We start from the raw sequence: 23,993 nt of genomic DNA on the forward strand, positions 1-23,993 counted from the left end.
TACATTTTGTGTTTTATGCCGATTGTATATTTGTGTAATTTTGTACAGCACTTTGGTCTGGAGTTTTTATAAATAAAGTTGGTATGGTATGGTATTCTGCAGAAACACCTCTTATTCAGTCCTGTAGGAATGAGAGACTATATCTTTAGTGGTTGGAGGAGGAAACAACAAGAGCAACCCTAGTTTTTTGTGCACTCTTAATTTCTCTCTTGTCTCTGTCACACAGGTTTGTTTCCAACCTGTAAGAATCTATCTCGTGGATTAAAGAAGGATCAGTGAAGGACTGTCCACTGTCTGCAGACTGAAGTGATAAAACAACGCTGTTAGCACACAGCAGTGATAATAATATTGATGATATAAATACTGTGTTTGTGCACAGAGATCATGGCCTCAGACTCTGTCAGCCCCTGAGGGACTAGATCCACCTGACTGACTGGACCAGAACCTTAGAAGTGAGCTGTTGTTAATGTCACTCTGCTCTTTGTTGACATGCCCCCCTCCCTCCTGCCCCTGTCCTTCTTAAAGCAGGCAGTCTGCACAGTATCACTGAGTGTACTGGTGTCACACTCTGCTCAGACCCTCATACATCATGGAGACTGTGTGAGGAAAGAGTTGACTGCTGCACAGCTCTGCGTTCACACACTGCTCTGTTCACATAGTCTGTTTTCATTCAATACTTATTAGTGCATCATAATAATAGACCTGAAAACTAGTCAAATGGGACAGGTGAGTGCATTAGTAACACAGAGGAGAGAACTAGTACCAGAAACAACTTCCTGTCAGCTTTATTCACCCAGGTCAGTGGATCAGTTCTTATTCCAGACCGTGATGCTGTGGCTCCCTCTACTGGTGAGACAGAAGTGGGTGAAAGATGACACTATCATTGCTTTAACTTATACCTGTGTGTTGTGTCCAGCATGTGGGCTCTTCATCTGTCCCACATCACATCAAATTCGCCTGCTGGAACAAACTGTAAAACACACAACACAGAACTTTGAGACCTGTTTCACAGAGTCTGAACCCTGACGACTCAGACCCCACCCTGGACCTCATCCACATCTCATCACTGATTAATGGTTGCCTAAATACAACTAGACCACTTCTGTGTTGAGTTATTGTCCCAATCACTAGCTCCTAGCTGGTGGGTTCAGCTGAAAAATGTTGGTGAATCTCAGATTTTTTAATTAAAACTCCCTTTATGAATGTTATGGGGTCTCATTACAAACCTTTGGGATATCTGGTTTGTAAATGATCAAAGAAAGTTTGAAAACAAAGTTTTGCAGCAATTTAATCAGACTCCATTTAATTTTCTGAACCACTGACACTGAAGGAATCCAAACTGAGAGAAAATAATAAACCATATCATGAATTTATTCCAGGACTGTCCATAAAAGAGAGGAGAGTTAGATATCAGTAAATCAAATCATATGCCAAATATTAAAACAAGCTCAGTGCCAAAAACATGAGGACAACATGTTTCACAACCAACTGATAGCCGGAAATCTATGAAGCAAATCTGGATGAACTGATTTAGACTATTTAAAGCAGAAGTAAGCGATCCGGTCGTTTTGGCTAACTTCTTGTCAGCCGATGGAGTTAGCAGTCCCCGCCCTCGTCATGGATCATTGGTCCTCGTCCCTACGTCACACACAGAGAGGACCGCCCCTTTATGCCGTTCTCTCTCCTCATTGGATAAAGGTTGTAGGATACAAGGAAAGTTTTCTCCTCGGCTTACAGCAGAGCAGAGTGACTGACAGACCCGTGTTTCAGACCAAACACTCTATGTAAGTGATTGCTGTCGGAAGATAGAACTATTTAAGACTTATATTAACACAAATATTCTGCTTATTTCTGCTTTAACTATAATGAACACATGTTACTACCTGGGTCGGTTTGGGAGGGGATGGGGGAAGTAACATCAAACCCAGACGTAAACAGCAGTAGTAATAGTAGGCCTAAATAATAGTTTATTTGGTGGAGGCAACAGTAGCAAAGGTAACAACAGGTAAACCAAAAGAGTGACACAGGGTAGAATGAAGAACTAGGGAACAGAATGTACTGCTCCATCAGTAGCCCACACAATAACACACAAAATGCAATGTTCCTGTTTGAAACCCTACTGAAAATAAAATACACCAAAGAAAACTGTTCTGTATTGCTCATGTAAAATCTCTTCCAATGGAAAACAGAGTGAACTCCAACACCGTAGCCTCCACCTGCTGGTTACTGCAGCTTTCTGTACTGAACATGCGTGTGAGCGCGGCCGCTGCGTAGCACTGCGCAGCTCTGACCTTTTAAAAAAAATTGTTTTAAATAATATTTATTTATCATTAAATAACATCACCAATTGAACAAGGAACAAAAAAACAAAGCGACAGACATTCCAAGACATGACAAAGGCAAACATTATCAAAACATTTAAAGAACTAATATATAGTAGATAAATAATATAAGAAATATAGAGATGATAAAATAATAAGTAAATAAATTAAATAAATAAATAAATAAATATAAGCGCAGCTCTGACCTGCGTAGCACTGCGCAGCTCTGACCTGCGTCAGCACTGCGCAGCTCTGATCTTCCTGAGCGCTTCAACAGGAGCCGGAAACAAAACAAGCGTCATGTGATTTCTGCTTTTGTCTGCTGTGTAGCAGCTGGCTGTGAGGTTGAGTAAAGGGATTTAAAGAAGGTAAATAGAGCTGTTTGTGATTTTCACGTCATGTTTTTGTTTTATTATTTTCTTTAGAAATGTTATGTTAATGTTTCTCTGTAGCTTAAGTCGAATGTCGACGATCGAATCATGAGGAAGTAGCTAAATCTTGTTTTGCTAAGTAGCTAACGCGTTAGCATGTTGTCCTTTAAAATGGCATAAGTTACATTAACACAAAGTATGAGACACTTTGTCGATCAACAAGTTTGTATTTTGTCTCCGCAGCTGCAGAGAGTGTGGGTGAGCAACACCAGCCGCCATGGCTGATGTGAGTACAGGTCACACCCCGCTATCTGCTCTTTCCTATGGGAGACTACTTTCATACCCCCGGAACTTTTCACATTTTGTCACGTTACAACCACAAACTTAAATGTGTTTTATTGGGAATTTATGTGATAGACCAACACAATGTACTGGGAGCAGGTGAGTGTCTGTGAACAGCTGTTTTCAAACCGCAGTGAAGTTAGTTTTAAGTTGGATATTTGACAGACATTCGCTCCTTCTCAATACATTAAAAAATCATATAAAATATTACATGTGTTTAAATGCAATAAAAAAGGTGTGTGTCATAGAGGAGGCTTAGCTCTACCATCCTGTGTTGATTTTGAGTCAACAGGTCACATGACCTGGGAGTTACTGAGCTCTAATGCTCATATTTACTGTATAAAATATATACAGGACAGAAGATCAACACAGGACAGAAGATCTAAGTCTCCTCTATGACACACACCTGTTTTTATTGCATTTAAACACATGTAATATTTTAGATTAATTTTTAATGTATTGAGAATGATCGAATGTCTGTCACATATCCAACTTAAAACTAACTTCACTGAGGTAGATTTCAAGTCTTACCACAGACTCTCAGTAGGATTTAGGTCTGAACTTTGACTGGTCCGTTCTAACACATGGATCTGCTTTGATGTAAACCAGTCCATTGTAGCTCTAGCTGTGTGTTTAGGGTGGTTATCCTGCTGGAAAGTGAACTTCCATCACAGTCTCAAGTCTTTTGTTGCCTCTAACAGCTTTTCCTCCAGGATTGCCCTGGATTTAGCTCCATTCATCTTCCCATCAACTCTGTCCGTGAAAAGCCTGGACAGCATGGACAGCATGGTGCTGCCACCACCATGTTTCACACTGGGGATGGTGTGTTCAGGTTCATGTTGAAGTGTTTCCACCACACATAGTGTTTTGGATGTTGGCCAAAAACTTCAATTTTGGTCTTTAATATGTAAAAACCTTGAACACCTTATCATTTTCCTTCCACTTCATAATGATACTCTACAGTGTGTTCATTCTAGAGTAGACAAACTGAATCAAAATGAGCGATTTTCTTTTATAAAAAGTGGGTGCCTGATCAATTGCTGCTCTCCTCCCCAGGGAGAATCTTGACATGCAAGTTGTCAAATATTCAATACAAAAATGACAATGACTTTGTGTTGGTCTATCACATAAAATCCCAATAAAAGACATTTAAGGTTGTGGTTGTAACATGATGTGTTAATAGAAATAGTAGCAAATAGTTGAATAGTTACGTTAAGACTCATGATGTCCAGCTTTGTCTCTGTCAGTCCTAACCTCACTCTTCTACCTGCTGTCATGTCTCTGTAGGACCTGAAGAGATACCTGTACAAACAGCTGCAAAGGTGAATATGACTGCAGTTCCAGTTAGAAGGTTAAAGGAGGTTATATGTGACAGTGGAACCATGTGAATGACGTCTTTTGTCTCCTGTCCCTCAGTGTGGAAGGTCTTCATGCTATAGTTGTGACAGATAGGGACGGTGTCCCAGTTATTAAAGGTGAGAGTCCTATTAACCCCTGAAGTCCTTCCTGCTGTAGTTTGTGCTCACAATACAACTTCACTCAGCCATTCATTTTCCACTTGTTCTGTTATGTGTTTGCAGTTGCCAATGACAACGCCCCGGTCCACGCTCTGAGACCCGGTTTCTTGTCCACGTTTGCTTTGGCCACAGATCAGGGGAGTAAGCTGGGTCTCTCCAAGAACAAGAGCATCATCTGCTACTACAACACTTACCAGGTCAGACACATACGACTGAGTCCATGCATCATGAGTCACAACAGAAGCACAGAAATGTCCAAGTGAAACTATATTCAACAGCTCTAAACAGACTAAACTCCCCAGATCAGCGGACAGCATGTGTTGACCGTTCCCTCACTGACGTCACTGAACAAGCTATGCCTTAAAGGGATAGTTCACCCAAAATTCAAATTTCACTCATTATCTACTCACCCTCATGTCGACTAAGAGCTGTGAGAAGTTTCAGAGTCCTCCGTGGCTTCTCTGAGTTACGGGGGGTCCGTGCAGCAGTATTTGTCCATATAATGTTGTCAATGGATACCAACTTTCTTCGTCCAAAAAGACACACCAAAAAACATCCAAATACCTCCATAGTGCTCGTCTGTAATGTCCCTCTGGTATTGAAGCCCCAACATGAGAAATTGTTCCGCCGGTCAGTGCAAAAGAGCAGTGAACCGAGAAACTGGGAGCTTCGACTACAAACAAGCTTAAAATATAGACTTATTTAATTTTTTTTTGAATAATTTCTCATGTCGGGGCTTCAATACAAGAGGGACATTACAGACGAGCACTATGGAGGTATTTGGATGTTTTTTGGTGTGTCTTTTTGGACGAAGAAAGTTGGTATCCATTGACAACCATTATATGGACAAATACTGCTGCGCGGACCCCCCCGTAACTCAGAGAAGGAACGGAGGGCTCTGAAAATTCTCCCAGCTCTTAGTCGACATGAGGGTGAGTTGATAATGAGTGAGATTTGAATTTTGGGTGAACTATCCCTTTAATGTGTCTTTGAAAACTTTCAGGGACCTCATTTCCCATGAGTCCATCTGGTTGTGGGCCTCACCCATTTGTTGTCTCCCTGTCTTGAACAGATTGTGCAGTTCAATCGGCTACCACTGGTCATCAGCTTCATTGCAAGCAGCAACGCTAACACAGGTAAAACCTCTTCACCTGGCTCCACTGTAACAGCTGTAGATCACCAACATCCCTCAAATGTTACAACATTGAAACTGAGGATTTATAATAGATCACTTCTGATATGTAATCTATTGTGAGGTGGGAATCAGAAACCATGTTTCCGTCCACACATTTTTATTCACATTGAGCCATATTGAATTAAAAATTCCTTATGGAAACAGTACAATTTGATTAAATATCATGAATATCGATAAAAAGTTAATCCGGTTGGATTCTCTCTTGATCGATACCAAGTTACTGCTGATGGAAACAGTTCTTTGTGGGATAAATGTGAGCTGCATCATGTTTTATTTCAGTCCAGCTCTGTATTCCAGCTGTTCAAAGACACAGTGGAGTAAACAAAGAAATATGCAGGTGTACAGGACAGACTGGCTGCAAGCGCTGCTGTTCACAAACCTGTAGTATTTGACATGCTGTGTTTAGATGACAGGCATGTTGCATTCTAAGCATCAGACTATAGCCTAAAACTTAAAGGGACAACGAGGAGTTTTGGAAAAGCGAAGTGTTTTCACACTACATTTATGAGCCTCCGCGCACCGTGAAATTCTTTGACCGGCGCAAGACAGACTCATGTTTTCATTCATCAAGAATTAAAGTCAGAGGTTGGAAGACGATCACATACCGTCGTAGTTCCGACCATAAACGGAGATTCGGCTGCGTTATTCTCATGACTCGCCACGAAACCGAAAGTAAAGAAACGCTGGTCGGCTCGACCAGCATTTCCACCACCACTAATAATAACAAAATAACCATAGAGACAAAACGATAGATTTATCGTAAATGGGCCCATTAACAAGTGTGGGTAGCGTAGATTCATCCAAATATGAGACTTTTTATAACCAAATAGAAACTCCTTGTTGTCCCTTTAATATAATAATATAGTAGCATGCATATGGCTCAGTGGTTTCCAGCCAACGACTCCAGCAGTCCGTCACACTTGGCCTGTTCGCAGCCCGACCTCAGATAGTCGGTTAAAGATGAAGGATGGATGTCCTTCTGTTTTGAGATTTAGTTAAACTAGAAATCTATCTGCACCCTAGCAGCAGCCAATCTCTTTGCTCCGTAGGTGGGTCTAGAAACGAGCCATAGGAACTTTTTGAGTCTGGAACACCGTTTGTGTTCACCAATCACAGCGCTCTATCTGTTTAGAGAGTCGTTGGGCGGCTTAACGCCATGACGACATACATTTTAATTGGCTCGTCAGGCTAACGTCATCCTGCTCTTTGCTCTGATTGGTCGTAGCGCTACCCTATTGGTGCAGAGGCAGTTTGAAAGACAGCCTTCATCCTGCCCCCTGGATTGAGCCGAGGTCTACCGCTCGTTGCCAGACTAGACATGTTAATGATATAGTCTGGCTTGTCAGGCTAAGATTTAGTGCTAAATGAATGGAAACATCTTAAATTGCAAGAAAACAATTTGATACACTAATATGATCACAAAACAGCACATGACGTCATTACACACAACTTTTTATTGGGTTTAAAGGTCTGAGATGGAAACGCACTTGAACCGGCGTTGTTCACATTGATATTTTTATTGATCTTCAGATAATTAAATCGACAAGTGGATGGAAACATGGTCAGCAAGTACTGAAACCAAGAACTTGGTGCAGAATTTCAACCCGTTTAAATAATTCTTTTAGAGACATGTGAGGCCAGAGGTGTAAAGAGACAGCTTGGTGTAGGTCTAGTAAGGAGCAGAGCACCTGTCCACTCTATGTGAATGTGCCTCCTCTAGCAGTGAGGTGTCTGCATGCAGGGTCGTCATGTGTTCTCCTGAGTCCTGTCAGTAACTGCACTGTGTGTGTCTGTAGCAGAGATGGGGACTCGAGTCACTGTGACTTGGACTCGAGTCGACTCGAGTCGCTATTTTGATGCGACTTGACTTGACTTGACAAAAAATAAAAGACTTGCGACTTGACTCGGACTTGAGGGTTAAAGACTCGGGACTTGACTTGACTTGAGACACGATGACTTGAATGACTTGAATGACCAGCCGCCACCGCTGAATTTTTCACCGGCACGGCACCAGCTCTGTTGGTGTTTTTTTTTTCTTCCTTTTTATGCACTTATTTTGAAAGGACCGCTGGAGAGAGAGAGGGAGGGGGAGAGAGTGAGAGGCGGGTTTGGTACGGAGGGGCCTCCAGGGTCGCTGCAGCGGGCGTGCTACATGGATCTGTTAGGCTATAATATAATACATCCATGGCACGCTATGACGCTCGCAGCTCAGTGTTTTTAAACGGAGATTTCATCCGGAGTTTCAGTGACGGTGAGCGGCCTGACGCTGCTTCATTAACGCTGCGTCGCCGCCGCTGTTCAGAGTCGGGACAAACGCACAGTAACCAATAGACTTAACAGTCACCTGTTACCAGCGTTACCATAGCGAGAAGCTAACGTGTCCTTTTTAAAAAATAAAAAAAACTCCTCTCCTTCAGCCTCACGTTCTCACTGCTGCAGAATCTGCAGTGAGTACACAGCTGTTTGCCTGTCACTCATAGCATCCAGGAATGTTTCAATGTTACACATTCTTTGACTTTTGAATATAAAATATCAAATTAATTTCTAACTACTTGGTATGAGTGCAGGCTGAGAATACTGTTGTCATGATAGAATATAGCTAATAGATTTTCTATTCTATTCTATTGATGTAGTAGGAGTTAACCTTTTGTGATCAGATCAGGTATGAAGAGGCTCATTAATGCATTATAAGACATGATAAGACATAATAGATGTTCTATTCTATTCTAATATATTGTCTTCACTTTATTTAGATTAGATTCTGCGGGTGAAATTGCAATAATAAGGTGACTTGACTTGGACTTGACTTGACCTATGCAGGACTTGACTTGGACTTGACTTGACATAACCTGTGACTTGACTTGACTTGACTTGCCCAAAGAAAAATGACTTGGGACTTACTTGAGACTTGAAGGTTAAGACTTGAGACTTACTTGAGACTTGCACATGTGTGACTTGGTCCCATCTCTGGTCTGTAGGCATCATCATGAGTCTGGAGAAGGAGCTGGCTCCACTAATAGAGGAGCTGCGGCAGGTGGTGGAGGTGACATAAGCTCCAGGATAGCAGACCATCCCCAGGAAGGCCACCAGTCTGAACCATGTCTGGATCATCTCACTGTCTTAGCCAGCCTTAGTGGTGCATTCGAGTTCCATGGGGAAACCTGTCAGTTCAATGTGATGAGTGGAATTGTCGACATCTTTCAGAGCTGTTGTCGTCACGGCTGAACTTCATGCTCTCTGTCTGATGATGTTTCTTCCTGCGGTTTTCTGTAGACTTCAGGCGCTCTTCGTCATTGCTCATCTTCACTGCTAAGACAGTTTGTCTCAATAAATATTTAATTGTAGCACCTGAACTGATGTCCCTGTGTTTTTCATTGTTTTAATGTAAAACACATTGTTAGGTCTTCCTCTTCTTAGGACAAATGAATTGCTTTTTTGATGGCTAAAGGTGCTCAAAGACTCATGAAACTTTGCACATGTCCCACCTGGTGAAGTGTGTATATTTCTAGGTCTAACACATGGTCAGGGGCAATATGGCTTTATAGCACTATAAGTGGTCAAGTAAGGCAATGGCAAGGCAATTTTATTTGTATAGCCCGTTTTTACAAACAGTTTGTCTCAAAGGGCTTTACATGGCATCATAACAACATCCTCTGTCCTTAGACCCTCACATCCACTGAGGAAAAACTCCATAGAAAAGGAGGAGAGGAGAGGCTCAAGGTTTTACCTACAGGTGCAAAAAATGGTGAGCTAATCGACCACATCAAGATGGACCAAAGAAAAGCCTCCCACAGCCTCGGTCTACAACAAATAAGAAGTTGACCATTTTGATTAGAATGTGCAATTTTGGTGCTGTCATGTGACCTCATGCTGAAACCAACTCCTCCAACAGAACTGATCTGATCAACTTCCTCTGTTCAGCCTCATCTTCAGACCTTTGTGGTGAAAAGCTTCACAGAACACTGACGGCTGTGGACGTGGTTATTGTGCTGCCAGGTTTGATCATTTGCCATAAAAATTCAGTTTTATGGGGAGTGATAAATTGAGTGTAACTCTTGCTCTCACCTGCAGCTGTAGAATATGAAGGACACAATAGCAGTGATCCAGGAGGTTTAATAACACATTGTGCACTAGGCAGGTACACAAACCTGGCTGCTGGACTGACTATCCTGTCAGATGGAACACAAGTGAACGACACTCTTGACTAAATAATTCATTCATTCATTCATTCATCTAATACACATATTAAATGATCAAACTGTAAAACAATTGCTGTGTCTGATATCCTCTTCTTCTGAGCCATAGAGCTTCATCATTGTCCAAACAAAAAACAAGAGGCTGTTGCAGTGGGTGACATGTTTCTTAACTATTAACACACACACACACACACGCACACACACACACACACACACCAGAAACACACCACGGCACCAGATATGACTTAATCTGTGACTGAAGGTAGCCCCCAACATTTGCTGTTTCCTGCTGTTTTAAGTGATATTTGTGAAACTCCAGTGTAGTAAGATGTGGCAGGAACTTACTGCAGCTTCACAAACCAACCTACACTAAACCTGCTGTGTTTAGGATTTGAAAACAGAAGCTCCACATACATTCAGAAGGAGTACGTTTTCTCCTGTATCACAGTGATCATCCAGTGATGCACAGCAAACTGGAACTTACTATTCTCTGTGCTCAAATTCTAAAAATGTAAATAACATTAAAAGTTGTCTGCCTTAGCATAGCTCATTTTATCTTTACTTTAAACGTCACAATGTCCCCAGTAGCTGCTGGTAGCCAACAGAACACTGAAACACAGCTGACAGCTACTGGCTGGAAACAGTGAAGTGAGGTGGTCGTCCAAGGTTAGAATGTACCGTCTGAGCCGCTGGTGGTGTTGGAGAGCCACGATGAAGCAGACTGCAGTCATATGTACAATGTTCTCCTTCAGTCCGTAATCTGGGTGTCTGTCAAGTTTCCTCCATTGTTCCTGATGTGAGCTCCTGCAGGCAGGTGGGCCTCCTCCAGCTCCTGTATCCTCTGACTCATCGACCTTTTCTCATCTGTGACTGGAAACAAACACACACACAACTGAATAAAAGCACTTCTTTCTCTGTCCGTTTGTTTGTTTGTTTATTTCACATAACAAAAAGTTAAAAAAGATATAACATATAAAATCCAAGACAATGTGAAGGAGAAATGCAAAAAAAAAAAACCTCCAGGGGCTTGTGGGGTGGCATTCTCCGACTACAGTTATGAGCATACATTTGTGAAGTACAAAAACCGTTCATACATAATAAATACACACTGCAAAAACTCCAAATCTGTCCAAGAATATTTGTCTTATTTCTTGTCAAAATGTCTAATTTCTAGTCAAAACTAATCTCTTTCCACTAAGATAAGACTCATCACCTAAAACTTTACTTGTTTTTAGATCATTTTCACTTAATTCAAACTAAATTTCACTTGAAATAAGTAGAAAAATCTGCCAGTGAAAGCAGGTTTTTTTGTGCTTGTAATAAGAAAGAAAAACTTGCTCCACTATGAGATTATTTTAAGTGAAAATCTGCTTGAAAGATGAAAAAATTGTCTAAAAACAAGCTACTTTTTTATGTGATGAGTCTTATTTTAAGTATAATGAGACTTGTTTTGACTAAAAATTACAGTTTTGACTAGAAATGAGACAAATATTCTTGGTAAGATTTTGAGTTTTTGCAGTGCAAACTTGGTTTAACATGATTTAACATTGTAGTACAATGCAATACAAAAGCTTGATAAACATATGATAAAAAATATAAAGTAATCCCAGTTTAGATAGGCAGACCATGTGGAAAGTATTGACTGGTTAGCAGGAGTGACTTTAGTGATCTCCTAAATTGTTGTAAAGATAAGTTTTAAAAAAAATGTACAGGTAATAAATTCCATATTCTAGGCCCACGAAAAAGTATACAGACCTGTGATTGGTAGGTGCAACAATATTGGGTTCTAAGGTGGCAAGAGTTACGTGTGGAATAGGTGTGAAATTGATAGTTGTATGCAAATATATTATGAAAAAAATGTGGGTGGATTTTTTTTAGGGAACTGTAAAGAAATAAACCAATCTGTGTTCACTTGATAAACACTGAGGATACCAGACTGAAGGAATAGAGGCTGTGAAGAACGTCTTTGATGAGCACAGCTTATTATTCTTACTGCTCTTTTCTGAAGCTGGTATCTGGGCTTGAGCTTAGTTTGGTAAGTGCTGCCCCAGGTGATATTACAATAATGTATATATGGATAAACCATTGCATAATATAACATAATGGCAACCTCAGTGTTGATCAGGTGACGCATTTTACCAAGTATTCCAATGCTTTTGGCCATCTTGGTGGTTATGGCCCTAAGAGGTTTCCAGGACAGAGATTCATCAAGGAGTATGCTAAGAAAACGGGTACAATGCACATTAGTTAAAGGTATTGTATCAATTTCAATTTTAAGAGAAGAATTGGGTATCCCTGGTTTTAACCCAAAGCAGATGAAACAAGACTTTTTGATATTAAGTGATAGTTTGTTGGATTTAAACCAAATAGATATTTGACCAAGTTCTTCATTCAATACATCTGTGATGGTATTGAGATCTTTATGAGAATAGAATAGGCTTGTATCATCTGCAAATAGAATTTTGGATAATTTATCTGAAACATTCGGTAGGTCATTAATGTATATCAAAAATAGCAGGGGCCCAATAATTGAGCCTTGTGGCTCAAGTCAAACTTCTGTTCAAGTTACTGGCAAGAAAAAGTGTGATCCCTTTGGAATTTCCTAGTTTTCCGCATTAATTGCTTTGTTTTTCATTGCAGGCCTGAAGTTTTCCACTCCACAACACTAATGGGAAAATGTTTTGTGGACTGATGAAACTAAGATTTTTTAAATGTTTTAAATTAATTAATACATTTTTTGTACGTATGGTTTAATAACAAATTTCATTTATAACGCGCTTTTGCAAGTGCTCAAAGACGTTCAAATAAATACATAAACATCATCTGAAAGGTGAAGTACGGTGGAGGAGCATCATGGTTTGGGGCTCTGCTGCCTCAGGGTTAGGGTTAGACCTGGACAGTTTGCCATCATCGAGGGCAAAATGACTTCCAGAGTTTCTAATGTCGGGGTGGCTCCACCAGCTGAAACTCAGCAGGACAATGAGCCTAAACATTGAAGTAAATCTACTATCTAGATCATCTAGAGTAGCTTCAAAAAAGAAATTCCACCTTTGGGAGTGGTCCAGTCAGAGCCCAGACCTGAATCCAATAGGGATGCTATGTAATGACCTCCAGAGAGCCGTTCACACCAGACATCCCATAATAACATGGCTGAGCTGAAGCAGTTCTGTGAGGACCAATGGTCCAGAATTCATTCTGAGTGTTATTAAATCCAAGGGTTCACTGACTTTTTCCACCTGGCTGCACTGTGAATGTTTAATGGATAATTATGTTCAATAAAGACATGAAATATTATAACTGTTTGTGTGGTACTAGGTTAAGCACATTGTGTTTATACTTGTGACTTAGATGTAGATCAGATCACATTAAATGGCCAATTAATGCAGAAAACTAAGAAATTCCAAAGGGTTCACATACTTTTCCTTGCCACTGTAGCTAATCGACTAGAATATTTCTGCACATTTGCCACAAATGTCAAATGGTTGTAAGGGTAAAAATAAAGCCATGAGATCTGATCATGTAGGTGACAACAGTTAAAGTGATGGACAGCTATGTAGCAGGTGTCTTCCCTTAGTATAGACACAGATTAATTTTCTGTTTCTGAGTCATGACTTTTCATCAACTTGCCTCAACTAAACCTGTTTCCCAGAATGCTTTTCAACAGTCATGCCTCTATCATACAGAGTTTCAGTGAAGAGCCACAGAGCCTCTGAACCACTGGTGAAAACAAACTCACCAGTTTCCACCTCAGGATCTTGATCCACTCATCAGCCTCCACCCCCGTCTTTGCACAAAGATAAAACGTCCTCTCAGGAAACACGAGGCTGTGGACGCAGACAGATACGGAGTCAGTGGAGAGACAGGAAAGGATGAACTTCATGTGTGATCATTTTAGAACGTTGACATTTGCGTTGTTGTTTGCCTTTAGACACTGAAGAACAGGACCGTGACTGTATGGTTTCAGAGGACGCTGTGTTTGTGGACTCCCTGTCAGCAGACTAACACAGCACAGCTGAACTGGAAGATGAGGTCTTCCAAAACTGTTTCATTTACATCAGAACAACATCTGATTTCCACTGACTGAAAAGTCTGAATGTAGAGCTACAGCTGATGCTGTGTGTGCACTTTTTATCACTATAACATGACAAAACATTTCTCATAAGTAGAACAGATTCCAGCCTCCATCCATCAAAGAAGAATTTCCACTGCTTTTTGCAGGGGACAATAAAGGTTTTCTGATGATACTTAGAAGTTACAACAGGAAAGAGCAGAGGCGATAGAGCTCAGGACTCTGTTCCTGAGAATGATGAGAAGAAGAGGAGGAGAATCCTCCACTTCCTGCTGCCTGGGTGGATAACTGACTAATCAGAATTAGATGTTGCGTAAACGTGATGCGGGGGGGTCAGTGCTGCCCTACAAGTGCAGTACTATCTGTAAAAATGCCAAACGAGAAAAACAGCTTTTTGTGTTTTTCATTGTCAGGTTTAAGCATTATGAATAACCAAGTCTATAATTAGATAAAGGTGGACTGAATTTAATGTATTTTGTAGTTTGTCTTTCTGACCAATTTTGACCGTTTTATGGCAGATACTGCACTTTGCCTTGGTATTAGCTACAGATACTGCACTTTGCCTTGGTTTCACTGTGCTTTTTTGGATGGACAGCAAAATAAAAACCCCAATAACTCTGGAAATTTTAGCAGTACCAATATCAAATTCTACCAGATTGAAGAGAATATGCCACACTTTTGATTGGTCAAAAAAAACATTTTTTGGGGAAAAAATGCAGATACTGCACTCTGCCTTTGTAGGGCAGAGTGGTGATGATCACATAGAAGCACGACTGCACTCAGCACATGTGCACTTCTTCCCCCCTCGCCCTTCTCACACTTCCTCCTTTTCAAACTACTCAAATGTCAGATTTTGCTGCCATGAGGAAGTAGAGCTAAAAACACACAGCAGAGCAGCTGCTTATCTGGTACAGACGCTTTCTTCATGTTTACACATGTTGCTGCCAACATTACATTCATACTGGCTCTTTATTACATAACAACCATGTTTCAGTGGTTGCTTGTTCTCTCTTTCTTTCTGAAGATGTGATTCTCAAGAGCCGTAATATTCATTGTTTTTCATCAATCATTTTGTCTATAAAATGTCATAAAATGCCCAACAACATCTTCTACAGAGTTTCAGGTTACTATGACAGAACCTGAAGACAGAGTGGATAGTGAAATGTTTATATCTCATGTTCTGTTTGTTGGAACAAATAACTACTGGCAGTCTTCTTCTAAATGACCAAGGGAGTTTACTGAGTATTTAAATATTTGCCTTTAAAACATATACAGTCTGATGTGTGTTGTGAACTCTCAGCTTCAGTTGATGGGACTCAACACACAGTTTCATTCTGACCCATGGAGTCACTCAGCTCTTCAAGCAGACCTCATCGTCTAGAGATAGCTCAGGTCTCATCACACAAACAAAGTGTGGAATAAATACCACCAGCTGAAAATGAAAGCTCATGGTAAGACAGTAAGTTGTCCACGAGTTAGGACAGTTGGGACATTTGGGTAAGTTGGGACTGTTTGGACTTCACAAAGTTTTACACCATCCTGTGACACCGTGTGTTGTTGTACAACTGACAATATCCAGATAATACAAAGATATAAATCTGTCTCTGAACATAACCACCCTTCTTGTATTTGGACAAGCACAAAGTCAGGTTTGTGATTTATTAAGTCTAGATCACTGAGTCTCTCGTGAGTGCGTTAGCTGTTAGCAAACACAAGCTGTGTCTCAATCCAGGGACCACATCCTTCACAGGCTGCATCTGGAGAGTGGTTGTGTCACAGCAGTGAAACACGGCTGTCTCAGTTTAAAAAGTGTGTTTTGTTTCCTAGGTACTGAAGGATCCAATGAGAACCTCCTTCATCTGCAAGATTCACTGTGCGTCAGTGATGATTACTCCACCAATGAAACGGCAGCTGAGGATCAGAGGAAATCCTCTTTAGTAACATAGTCTCACGGTCATGTGATCCTCACGGATTGTGTCAATCATAACATTTCAAATGGCTAGTTAAGTTCAGTTATTGAGTTGAGTTGAGTTGAGCTTCCCAGTTCTCTGTGTGTTTTATGTGTATTTATGGCTATTGGATGTCTTTATGTGTTTTAGACCTCCTGGCTGCAAATCAATTTCCCAACAGGGACAATAAAGATAACTTTGAACTTTGAACATAAAACCAAAAGTCCTAGTGTGTTTGAACATAACATAGTGTCTTCATATGATGGGGCATGGAGATTCATGACAGATGTCCTCTATTCTGCTGAAACACTACCATGGTGTGTAGGTCTGAGCCACAACTCAGTATCACCTTAATCATTAAAGGGATAGTTCACCCAAAATTGAAATTTCACTCAGTATCTACTCCCCCTCATGTGGACTAAGGGCTGGGAGAAGTTTCAGAGTCCTCCGTGGCTTCTCTGAGTTACAGGGGGTCTCGGCGTAGCAGTGCATGTCCATATAACGGTTGCATATGGATACCAACTGTCTTCGTAACAAAAAGACACACCAAAAAACATCCAAATACCTCCATGCTGCTCGTATGTAATGTTGTCTTGTATTGAAGCCCCGAAATGCAAAATTGTCCCGAAAAAAATTAAATAAGTCTATATTTCAAGCTTGTTTTGTAGCGGAAGCTTCTCGAAGCTCCTCTTCCCGGTTTGTCGAATTTGGATGAACTGGGAAGAGGACAGACCCTGGTTCCTCCAAATTTGACGAACTGGAAAGAGAAGCTTCTGCTACAAACAAGCTTGAAATATAGACTTATTTAATTTTTTTCAGGACAATTTCGCATTTACATTACAAGACGGACATTACATACGAGCAGCATGGAGGTATTTGGATGTTTTTTGGTGTGTCTTTTTGTTACGAAGACAGTTGGTATCCATTTGCAACCGTTATGTGGACATGCACTGCTACGCCGAGACCCCCTGTAACTCAGAGAAGCCACGGAGGACTCTGAAACTTCTCCCAGCCCTTAGTCCACATGAGGGGGAGTAGATTTCAATTTCAATTTTGGGTGAACTATCCCTTTAATCATTAAACTTTCACGTACGGTTAGTTTTAACATTTCACATATGAAATGCTCCCAGCTTTAGAGGATACACCTACGTCTGTCTCCTCAGCTCTGATCAGTGTTTGACCATCACTCACCAGAAGCAGTTGACTCTGTCCTGTGAGTAGTCAAACTGGACTGCAGAGCAGGCTCTCAGGTCCAGGGTCCGGATGGGATCCTCGGTCTAGACAACACAGACACACAACAGCTGACAACATGTGGTCAGAGGCTGCTGAGCCTTACCACAGCAGATTAAGCTCTCACCGTGTTGTCCTTGAAGTATTTGAGCTCATATCTGTTGAGCGTGAACCACCTCTGCTTCCAGTTCTGTAAGAATGTAGAAAAGCGTGTTAGAGTCAGTGCGCTCCTCTGCAGTTAGACAACATTTCCCTTGCAGACACAAGTTAAATCAGGCGTGTGTACCTTCACAAAGGCTCCTTGTTTCACCAGATAGCCCTCCTTAGTGCCCAGCTGAAAACACAGTAGTCTTAGTACAAACATCATAGTGTCCACTTTCAAAGATCATTCTGCTCTACTACAACTTGGATCTGGGGCAAAATCAAGTCCAGCTCTTTGGAGCTTTCAGCCACATCTCGCAGGTCTTCCTCAGTCAATGAAGCTGCCGGTTCATCTATGATCAGGTTGCTTCTTTCCAGTCCTCCCATAAAAAAAACTATGTGGTAATCTCTGTTGTTAGAGTGAAGATCCTCCTGTTTTCTTGATGCATCACTGGTGTACAGTAGTCTTCACTGTTGCTACCCTATTCGATGTTATGTTGATGCAATATACCAACACAGTCTTCCTCTCAGGGCAAGGATAACAGATAACAAGCATCTAAACCTTCGTCTTGTGTTAGCTTTTTTAGCTTTTTATTTTTTTATTTTTGACCCGTGTTTTAAATCAGCTATAAAACACACTAAAAACATTTTCTTGATCCAATTTGTTTCTCATCTCTTGGTTATGTTGTTAGGCTTCCTTATCCACGAAAAGGATGGTTTTGCACTTATGATTTCAGTTTTAACTCTCATTATTGTTCTGATGTAACCGACCCTAACAACACAAATGTCATAATTGTAACCAGAGAATTCTAGAATTTTGTGAAAAAAAAAAAAAAAAAGATTTTAGGTTCCTGACAATGTCAAAAAGCCATGATGCAATAAACAAATTCATGTGGTACTTTTACGCATACAACACAAGAGGAAGGTTAAGGTGTTACTGTATGTTAATGATGGAACCTGTGGAGTTAGTTCTATTGTTCTCCTAGGTCAGGTTGCAGTTCCAGTTGGCTCAGTGTCCCCCCCTCATATGACACAGCCTTGTTATTTTCTTTCCTATTCTGTGTTATAAACTGTTTTCTTGTCTATGAACAACATCTATGTCAGGTCTGTCCGTCCTGGGTGAGGGATCCTCCTCTGTCTCTCTCTCTGAGCTTTCTCCTGGTTTTTCTCTGGAGTTTTTCCTCAGTGGATGTGAGGGTCTAAGGACAGAGGATGTTGTTATGATGCTGTGTAAAGCCCTTTGAGACAAACTGTTTGTAAAATTGGGTTATACTAATAAAGTTGCCTTGCCTTGTCCTCCATCCCCCTCCTCACTCATGAGGGAGTGGAGACGAGCGCCTCAGTTCCAGCGCCTGGTCAGGACTGCCAGATGTGGTTGAAAACTGAGCTTTGGGTTGTGGTGCCCCTACAGCCCCATGGCAAACATGCATCATGTAGGACTGCTACATGTGAAGTCAAAACTACAACCACACTCATATTGTAGACACATGATGCAGTAGATAGGCTCCTATGAGTTCCACTGAGGTATCAGTAGCTGACAGGCGTGTGCAGTAGATCTCTTACCGATGGCGCATTGGCCACCAGATCGTTCTCTGTGCGTCCTGTCTGTATGGCTGTGTGAACTCGCACTGACTCGTAGATGGATGGCTCCTCTACGCGCCACGGGTACGGACACTTGAGCACAATCAAGGTTCCTGTTCAAAGGCAGAGCAGAGGGACTGGGGGTTACAGGACTGACATTGTACACCCAACAACAACACTGTGAGTAGTTTCTCTCGGTAAAATGTACTTTTACTGGCTGTAAAGGAAAGTGGGCGGAGTCGTAACTGAGCGTGGGGACTAAAATTAAAAAGTAGGCGGGGCTATATCTGAAAGTAGGCGGGGCTATAACAGGAAGTGGGCGGGACTATAACTGTGTGGCGCTATAATTATAAGTGGGCGTGGCTATATCATAAAGTGGGCGTGGTTATAATGGAAATAGGCGGGCTATCCACCTTTTTCCGAACGTCAAAAACGTGTGCCGGTTTTGCTCTTCCAGTGGAATTTTTTGTTTACGTTTCCATGATTTCAGTAGTTGCGGTAAATGCATGTTTTTTTTTTTTTTTTTTCAATGAAATCTGTAAAACACATGGATCATCACACCAGCTTTCAACAATGGATATCACACAAATTGACACCAGCGTTAATAGATCCATACGTTTATCTCAACTATGACAATGACTGAAAACCATGGAAATTACACTGGAAATGCAAAACCGGCTTCTGGTTTTGACCATAGATGACTTTCGGAATCTTGTGGACAATGAGAAGCAGGCAGGGAACATTGTGATGAATAAGAGCTTGTTAGAGTCAAGAGGAAACAGCTCATAATTGTTGAGAAAGCTCCACTGCTAAAGCTTTAAACCTGACACTTGTTATTTATTGACAGTTCACAGTCCAGTCGCTGCTGAAGCCTCAGTCCCTCATGTGGGCATACCGGGAGAACCAGTTCCAGGTCTTATCCACCAAAATGGAATGAACAGCATAATGGCCTTGGACTTCTTCCAAAATAAAATATAATACTTGTGATTGAAACACTGAAGGTCTGCATACCTGTGTCACTGCCCAGCAGAGGCTGGTTAGCAAAGTGGTTCACAAAGTCCTGAAGCGTTGTGAATTCATTAAAGCCAAACGCGTAGCCGTGGTCTCTGCGTGTCACATGGAAATGCTTCACTGAATCCTTGGCCCTGGCAAACAAACCACATTTTATCTTGTCAATGTAACATGTTAGCCTGCACAGTAATCTACAGTGGGACATTTCCCCTAGGGGGCAGGGCCTATAGACTGTAAATAAAGATGAATGCTGTTGTCAGGGTTTTGAAGCTCAGACTGAGCTGGCTCCACCCCTACCTCCCAGCTAATGTCAGCAGAAAAATGAATTTTATTAACTATTCTTTACAAATTGAAGTTGGGAAATTTTATTAATTACAGAATTTATTCTGTTGAGTATGTGTGATTTTAATTTTTAATTTTTTTTAATTTATATTTATGTTTCCTGGGCAGACTAGCTTTATTGGACGTCACGTTTTCTGCACCTCTCCTGTCTGGTGGCTCCTCGCCCCAGCCTCACACTGCTGGGTTACACTGATGAGAGGAAGTTGTGTGGAGAAATGCTGCAACGCTCTTCAAATGTGTGAATTAAAAGTTCTGTCTTGTAATTTTTGGCATATTGCTGACTTTGCATTTGCGAGGTTTTATCTGTTTAAGTTTTAGAGATGTTTTCATTTTACCACAGCATCATGTAAATCTAAATGTTGTTTCTCATTGTTCTGAGACTGGCAGGTTAAGATGTCTTAATAGCTTTTGGCTAGTAATGTGCATGACTGTGTGATGTGGATGAAAAAGAATGAAATCACACAGTGCTGTGTTGCATTTATGGGAGGGCAGAGGTGCAGAAAGAGAGCCCAGAGTAGGCCGATGTAGTCAAGACTTACTGTAGCATAAAGGTAAAGAAAGGTCTGCAACACCAAAGGAGCTCCAATGCAATCATTTATTAAAGCTACATGACGTTTGGAGCACCACCTCCTCAGATGTTAGACAGAAGAGCTGGTGGTGCTCCAAACGTCATGTAGCTCTAATAAATGATTGCATTGTAGCTGCTTTGGTGTTGCAGACTTTTCTTTACCTTTATGTTACTTTTTTTGGTAACACTTTATACAATAAGGGTCCCAATTAACGTTAGTTAGTACATTATTAAGCATAAACTAATGTGTTAATTAATGCTGAGTAATGCATACATAATGATAACTAATTACATTATTCAACTTTTAAATGTATTAACTAGCTTTGAGTAGTAAACATTAATTAACTGCTTACGCTACATTAATTAATGTGTTTCCTAATCCTAAGTAATACATAATAATGATTGTTAATATAGCTGTGAACAGTTAATTAATGCTTAATAATGTACTAACTAACGTTAATTAAGGGACCCTTATTGTAAAGTGTTGGTGTTTGGTCCAGCACCACCCAACATTTGATAACTAGGGTGTGTGTGCTGTTTTTTTACTTCTATTTTGGGTCTAGATTTAGGGCATGACGGTTTGTGACGAACATATGCACAGTTTCAAAGAGACCACACCCTCAATCAGACATAACTTTAAACATGAATCAAATGTAACGTACAGGAACTCCAGTCTTTAGCACTTTACTCAGAGGTTGATAGTTAGAGAACAGGGCTGTTCATCCAAAAACATATATAGATCATGATTTGTTTTTATATTTAACAAAAGAAGATAAAGGTTTCAATAAAGGTTTTCTACATGTTTCCTGACAGAAGCTATATATAAACATTTGCATCAAAAATGACCTATAACTGGTGATTGAAGATTACGTTTATATTGCAACATAAATGTTTTATGTACTACTAACCACATCCCCTGCAGACCAAGTGACTGACCTGACAGACAGAGCGAAGCAGTCTGGGCCTTCATTACTGTTCCTCAGCAGGTAACTTCCATCAGTCCCATTGGATAAGAGAAGGGCCTCTGCAGCATGGCGGGACAGGTCATAGTGGTACCACCTTCAACAAAGGAGAAACAAGCTGATCATTCACCATCATGACCTGCTAGTCTGGTGGCCAATGGCCCTGTCCAGTTATGCACACTTGCATGCTTGGGTCATATACACTTGTACACTATAAACAAATGTCCGTTCCACATGGCAAAACATCACAAAAGTGTGTGTGTAGCCAAGTGCACAAGTGTGGCGAAATGGGACAGGCCCAGTGTCTCTAAAGCCTGAAGAAACACCGGTTTGAAGAAGCATCAAAAGAAACAAGGACCAGGAGTTAATAAATATCTAAGTGAAAACCAGACCTGACTGCACTGAGATGACATTTCAATTTGTCATGTTTATGGAAAGTGTTTCTCTTTTGGTATACATTTATCTTTTACAAAAAGAAAAATACTGAAAATGACTAAATGAGGGTGAGTTAAACTGCTCTTAATCAGCTGAAAAGCTCTGCTTCACAGTTTGCTCTAAAATATTAGTCTGGACAAGACAATCAACATGTATGATTATATCATTATATCATATTGGTTTACTGTATTTCCCTGCAGGATGGATCTGCTGCTTGACACTCAACTCAAGGCATCCAGGGGCTGCATGTCTAAAGACTGGCCAGAAAGAACAAACCTGAGCAGATAGATGGATGATATTTCTGTCAAACTAACCACAGACTTTGAGACAGATGCAAAGGAAACCAGGAAGCTGATGTGAAAGTTACATATTTGCATTAATAGTAACTGAGGATGTGAAAGACTCAAACTCAATCAAATGTATCCGTTAACACCCGTTTGTCAGAACAGATGACCTACTGTTCTGAACCTCACCTACAGACTAAAGTTGAAGTGAGCAACAGTTGAATGAAACAAATGTATGTCCTATATATTTTTTATTGCTACTGACAAACAGCTGATTTTAGTTGTACAAATAGTTCAATCACAGCTGGCTCTCATAAGAAACACACTTAGGTGTTGAGGTTCTCTGGAAAAAGAACAATAAAGAGCAAGGAGAGGAAGATGAAAGACAGGACAATGAGGCATGCCAAACCATGGTGCTGTCATAAGATAACACAGCTTATATTCTTGACACAGATACAAAGTGTGATTTTGAGCATATATTTGTGTTTTGTAAAGGTATATTAACAGTTCAGGTAAAGTGTCAAAAGTATTCAAACAGTTCATAACATAAAGGAGCCACATTCATTTGAAGATGGTCCTGAAACAGATCATAGACCATGGAACACTGAACCACTGACCTATGGAGGTGCCCTGGTGATCACAAAACATCCCTGGTTCAGGTATGGACTAGGGGGAAATTAATTAAATACCTTGATAAAAACTCACAGACTGATTTCCACCTGCCTCACAGATTCAGTCCAGTCTGTAACAGACGGTGGAGATGCTCTGACACATCTGGACAGTCCACATCACAGAGCTACACTTCTATCCTCGGTGTAGGTAGGCTAATGTGGTCCTTGATCTTGACCAAAGCAAGGACACGGCTCTTTTATTGTGAAGAACTGTAGATTCTGTATAAAAAATAAACCTCATGAAGGTAAAATCCAGATGTGCCTCTCACAGAGATCTCAGTGACCAGATGGTCCAACAGTCAGTTTCCCACCTTCTCCTTTGCTTTCATTATATTTGACTGTAAAAAGTAAATGGCCTTCAACTGGTCATCTGAGCAGCGCAGTAAATGGAGATGGATGGTTCTGATTCACACACTGACAATCTGCTGTTTAATGAACACTACCGATACTCCCGGTCTAAGCACTGAGTGTGGCGTCAGAAGCCCTCACCTGTGTCTCACCTGTGTGTCACAGCAGGTGAGGCTGACGTCACAGTGTCTCGGTCTTACCCCAGAGTCTCCAGCTCGTCGCTCGGGTCCTCGACAGACGAGGTACTGAACAAACTCATGTCCGCAGGTCCAGAGTCAGTGTCGGTGTCGGTGTCCGCGTCCGTCTGAGCTGCAGCGGAGCGGAGGGAAGTGAAAGCTGCTGACACGCCCAGGAAGAGTCAGCTGTCACGCTGCAAGAGCTGCTGTGTTTTCCTCTTTCTGAGGGTGCATAAGCCATATGATCATTTATTGTCTGTACTTTTCAAATGTTGAATAAAGAG

At 41.0% G+C, this 23,993-nt stretch overlaps 2 protein-coding genes across 3 annotated transcripts; one reads left to right on the plus strand and one right to left on the minus strand.

The window, feature by feature from the left end:
• Positions 1-2,584: 2,584 nt before the first annotated feature.
• lamtor3 (late endosomal/lysosomal adaptor, MAPK and MTOR activator 3) lies at positions 2,585-9,099 on the plus strand. Its single transcript, XM_083997930.1, has 7 exons — positions 2,585-2,689; positions 2,936-2,978; positions 4,322-4,356; positions 4,451-4,509; positions 4,615-4,748; positions 5,624-5,687; positions 8,725-9,099. Exons 2-7 carry the CDS (start codon positions 2,970-2,972, stop codon positions 8,796-8,798), a joined length of 375 nt encoding a protein of 124 aa, XP_083854056.1. The 5' UTR covers positions 2,585-2,689; positions 2,936-2,969; the 3' UTR covers positions 8,799-9,099.
• A 1,538-nt stretch (positions 9,100-10,637) lies between these two features.
• Positions 10,638-23,837, minus strand: dapp1 (dual adaptor of phosphotyrosine and 3-phosphoinositides). 2 transcript variants are annotated; one of them, XM_083998644.1, is made up of 9 exons: positions 23,734-23,837; positions 21,770-21,892; positions 19,924-20,057; positions 18,895-19,025; positions 17,477-17,524; positions 17,318-17,380; positions 17,152-17,237; positions 13,679-13,766; positions 10,638-10,812 (listed from the first exon to the last, which is right to left on the minus strand). In XM_083998644.1, exons 1-9 carry the CDS (start codon positions 23,790-23,792, stop codon positions 10,789-10,791), a joined length of 756 nt encoding a protein of 251 aa, XP_083854770.1. In that variant the 5' UTR covers positions 23,793-23,837; the 3' UTR covers positions 10,638-10,788. The 2 variants fall into 2 exon arrangements, with proteins under 2 accessions (XP_083854770.1, XP_083854771.1); XM_083998645.1 differs by having other exon boundaries at positions 10,707-10,806.
• Between the last annotated feature and the right edge of the window lie 156 nt (positions 23,838-23,993).

This window comes from Trachurus trachurus (assembly GCF_905171665.1).
Source record: "Trachurus trachurus genome assembly, chromosome: 22".
Classification (NCBI taxonomy): Eukaryota; Metazoa; Chordata; class Actinopteri; order Carangiformes; family Carangidae; genus Trachurus; species Trachurus trachurus.

Excerpts from the sequence above, each read along its gene's own strand:
- dapp1 (XM_083998644.1), bottom strand. The coding sequence starts at position 23,792 with ATGAGTTTGTTCAGTACCTCGTCTGTCGAGGACCCGAGCGACGAGCTG. Across the intron at positions 20,058-21,769 it reads TGCTTCGCTCTGTCTGTCAG|GGCCAAGGATTCAGTGAAGC; the intron begins GTCAGTCACTTG and ends TTTGTTTGCCAG. Across the intron at positions 10,813-13,678 it reads AGATCCTGAGGTGGAAACTG|TCACAGATGAGAAAAGGTCG; the intron begins GTGAGTTTGTTT and ends GTTTGTTTCCAG.
- lamtor3 (XM_083997930.1), top strand. Across the intron at positions 4,357-4,450 it reads CTGTACAAACAGCTGCAAAG|TGTGGAAGGTCTTCATGCTA; the intron begins GTGAATATGACT and ends CCTGTCCCTCAG. Across the intron at positions 4,749-5,623 it reads GCTACTACAACACTTACCAG|ATTGTGCAGTTCAATCGGCT; the intron begins GTCAGACACATA and ends TGTCTTGAACAG.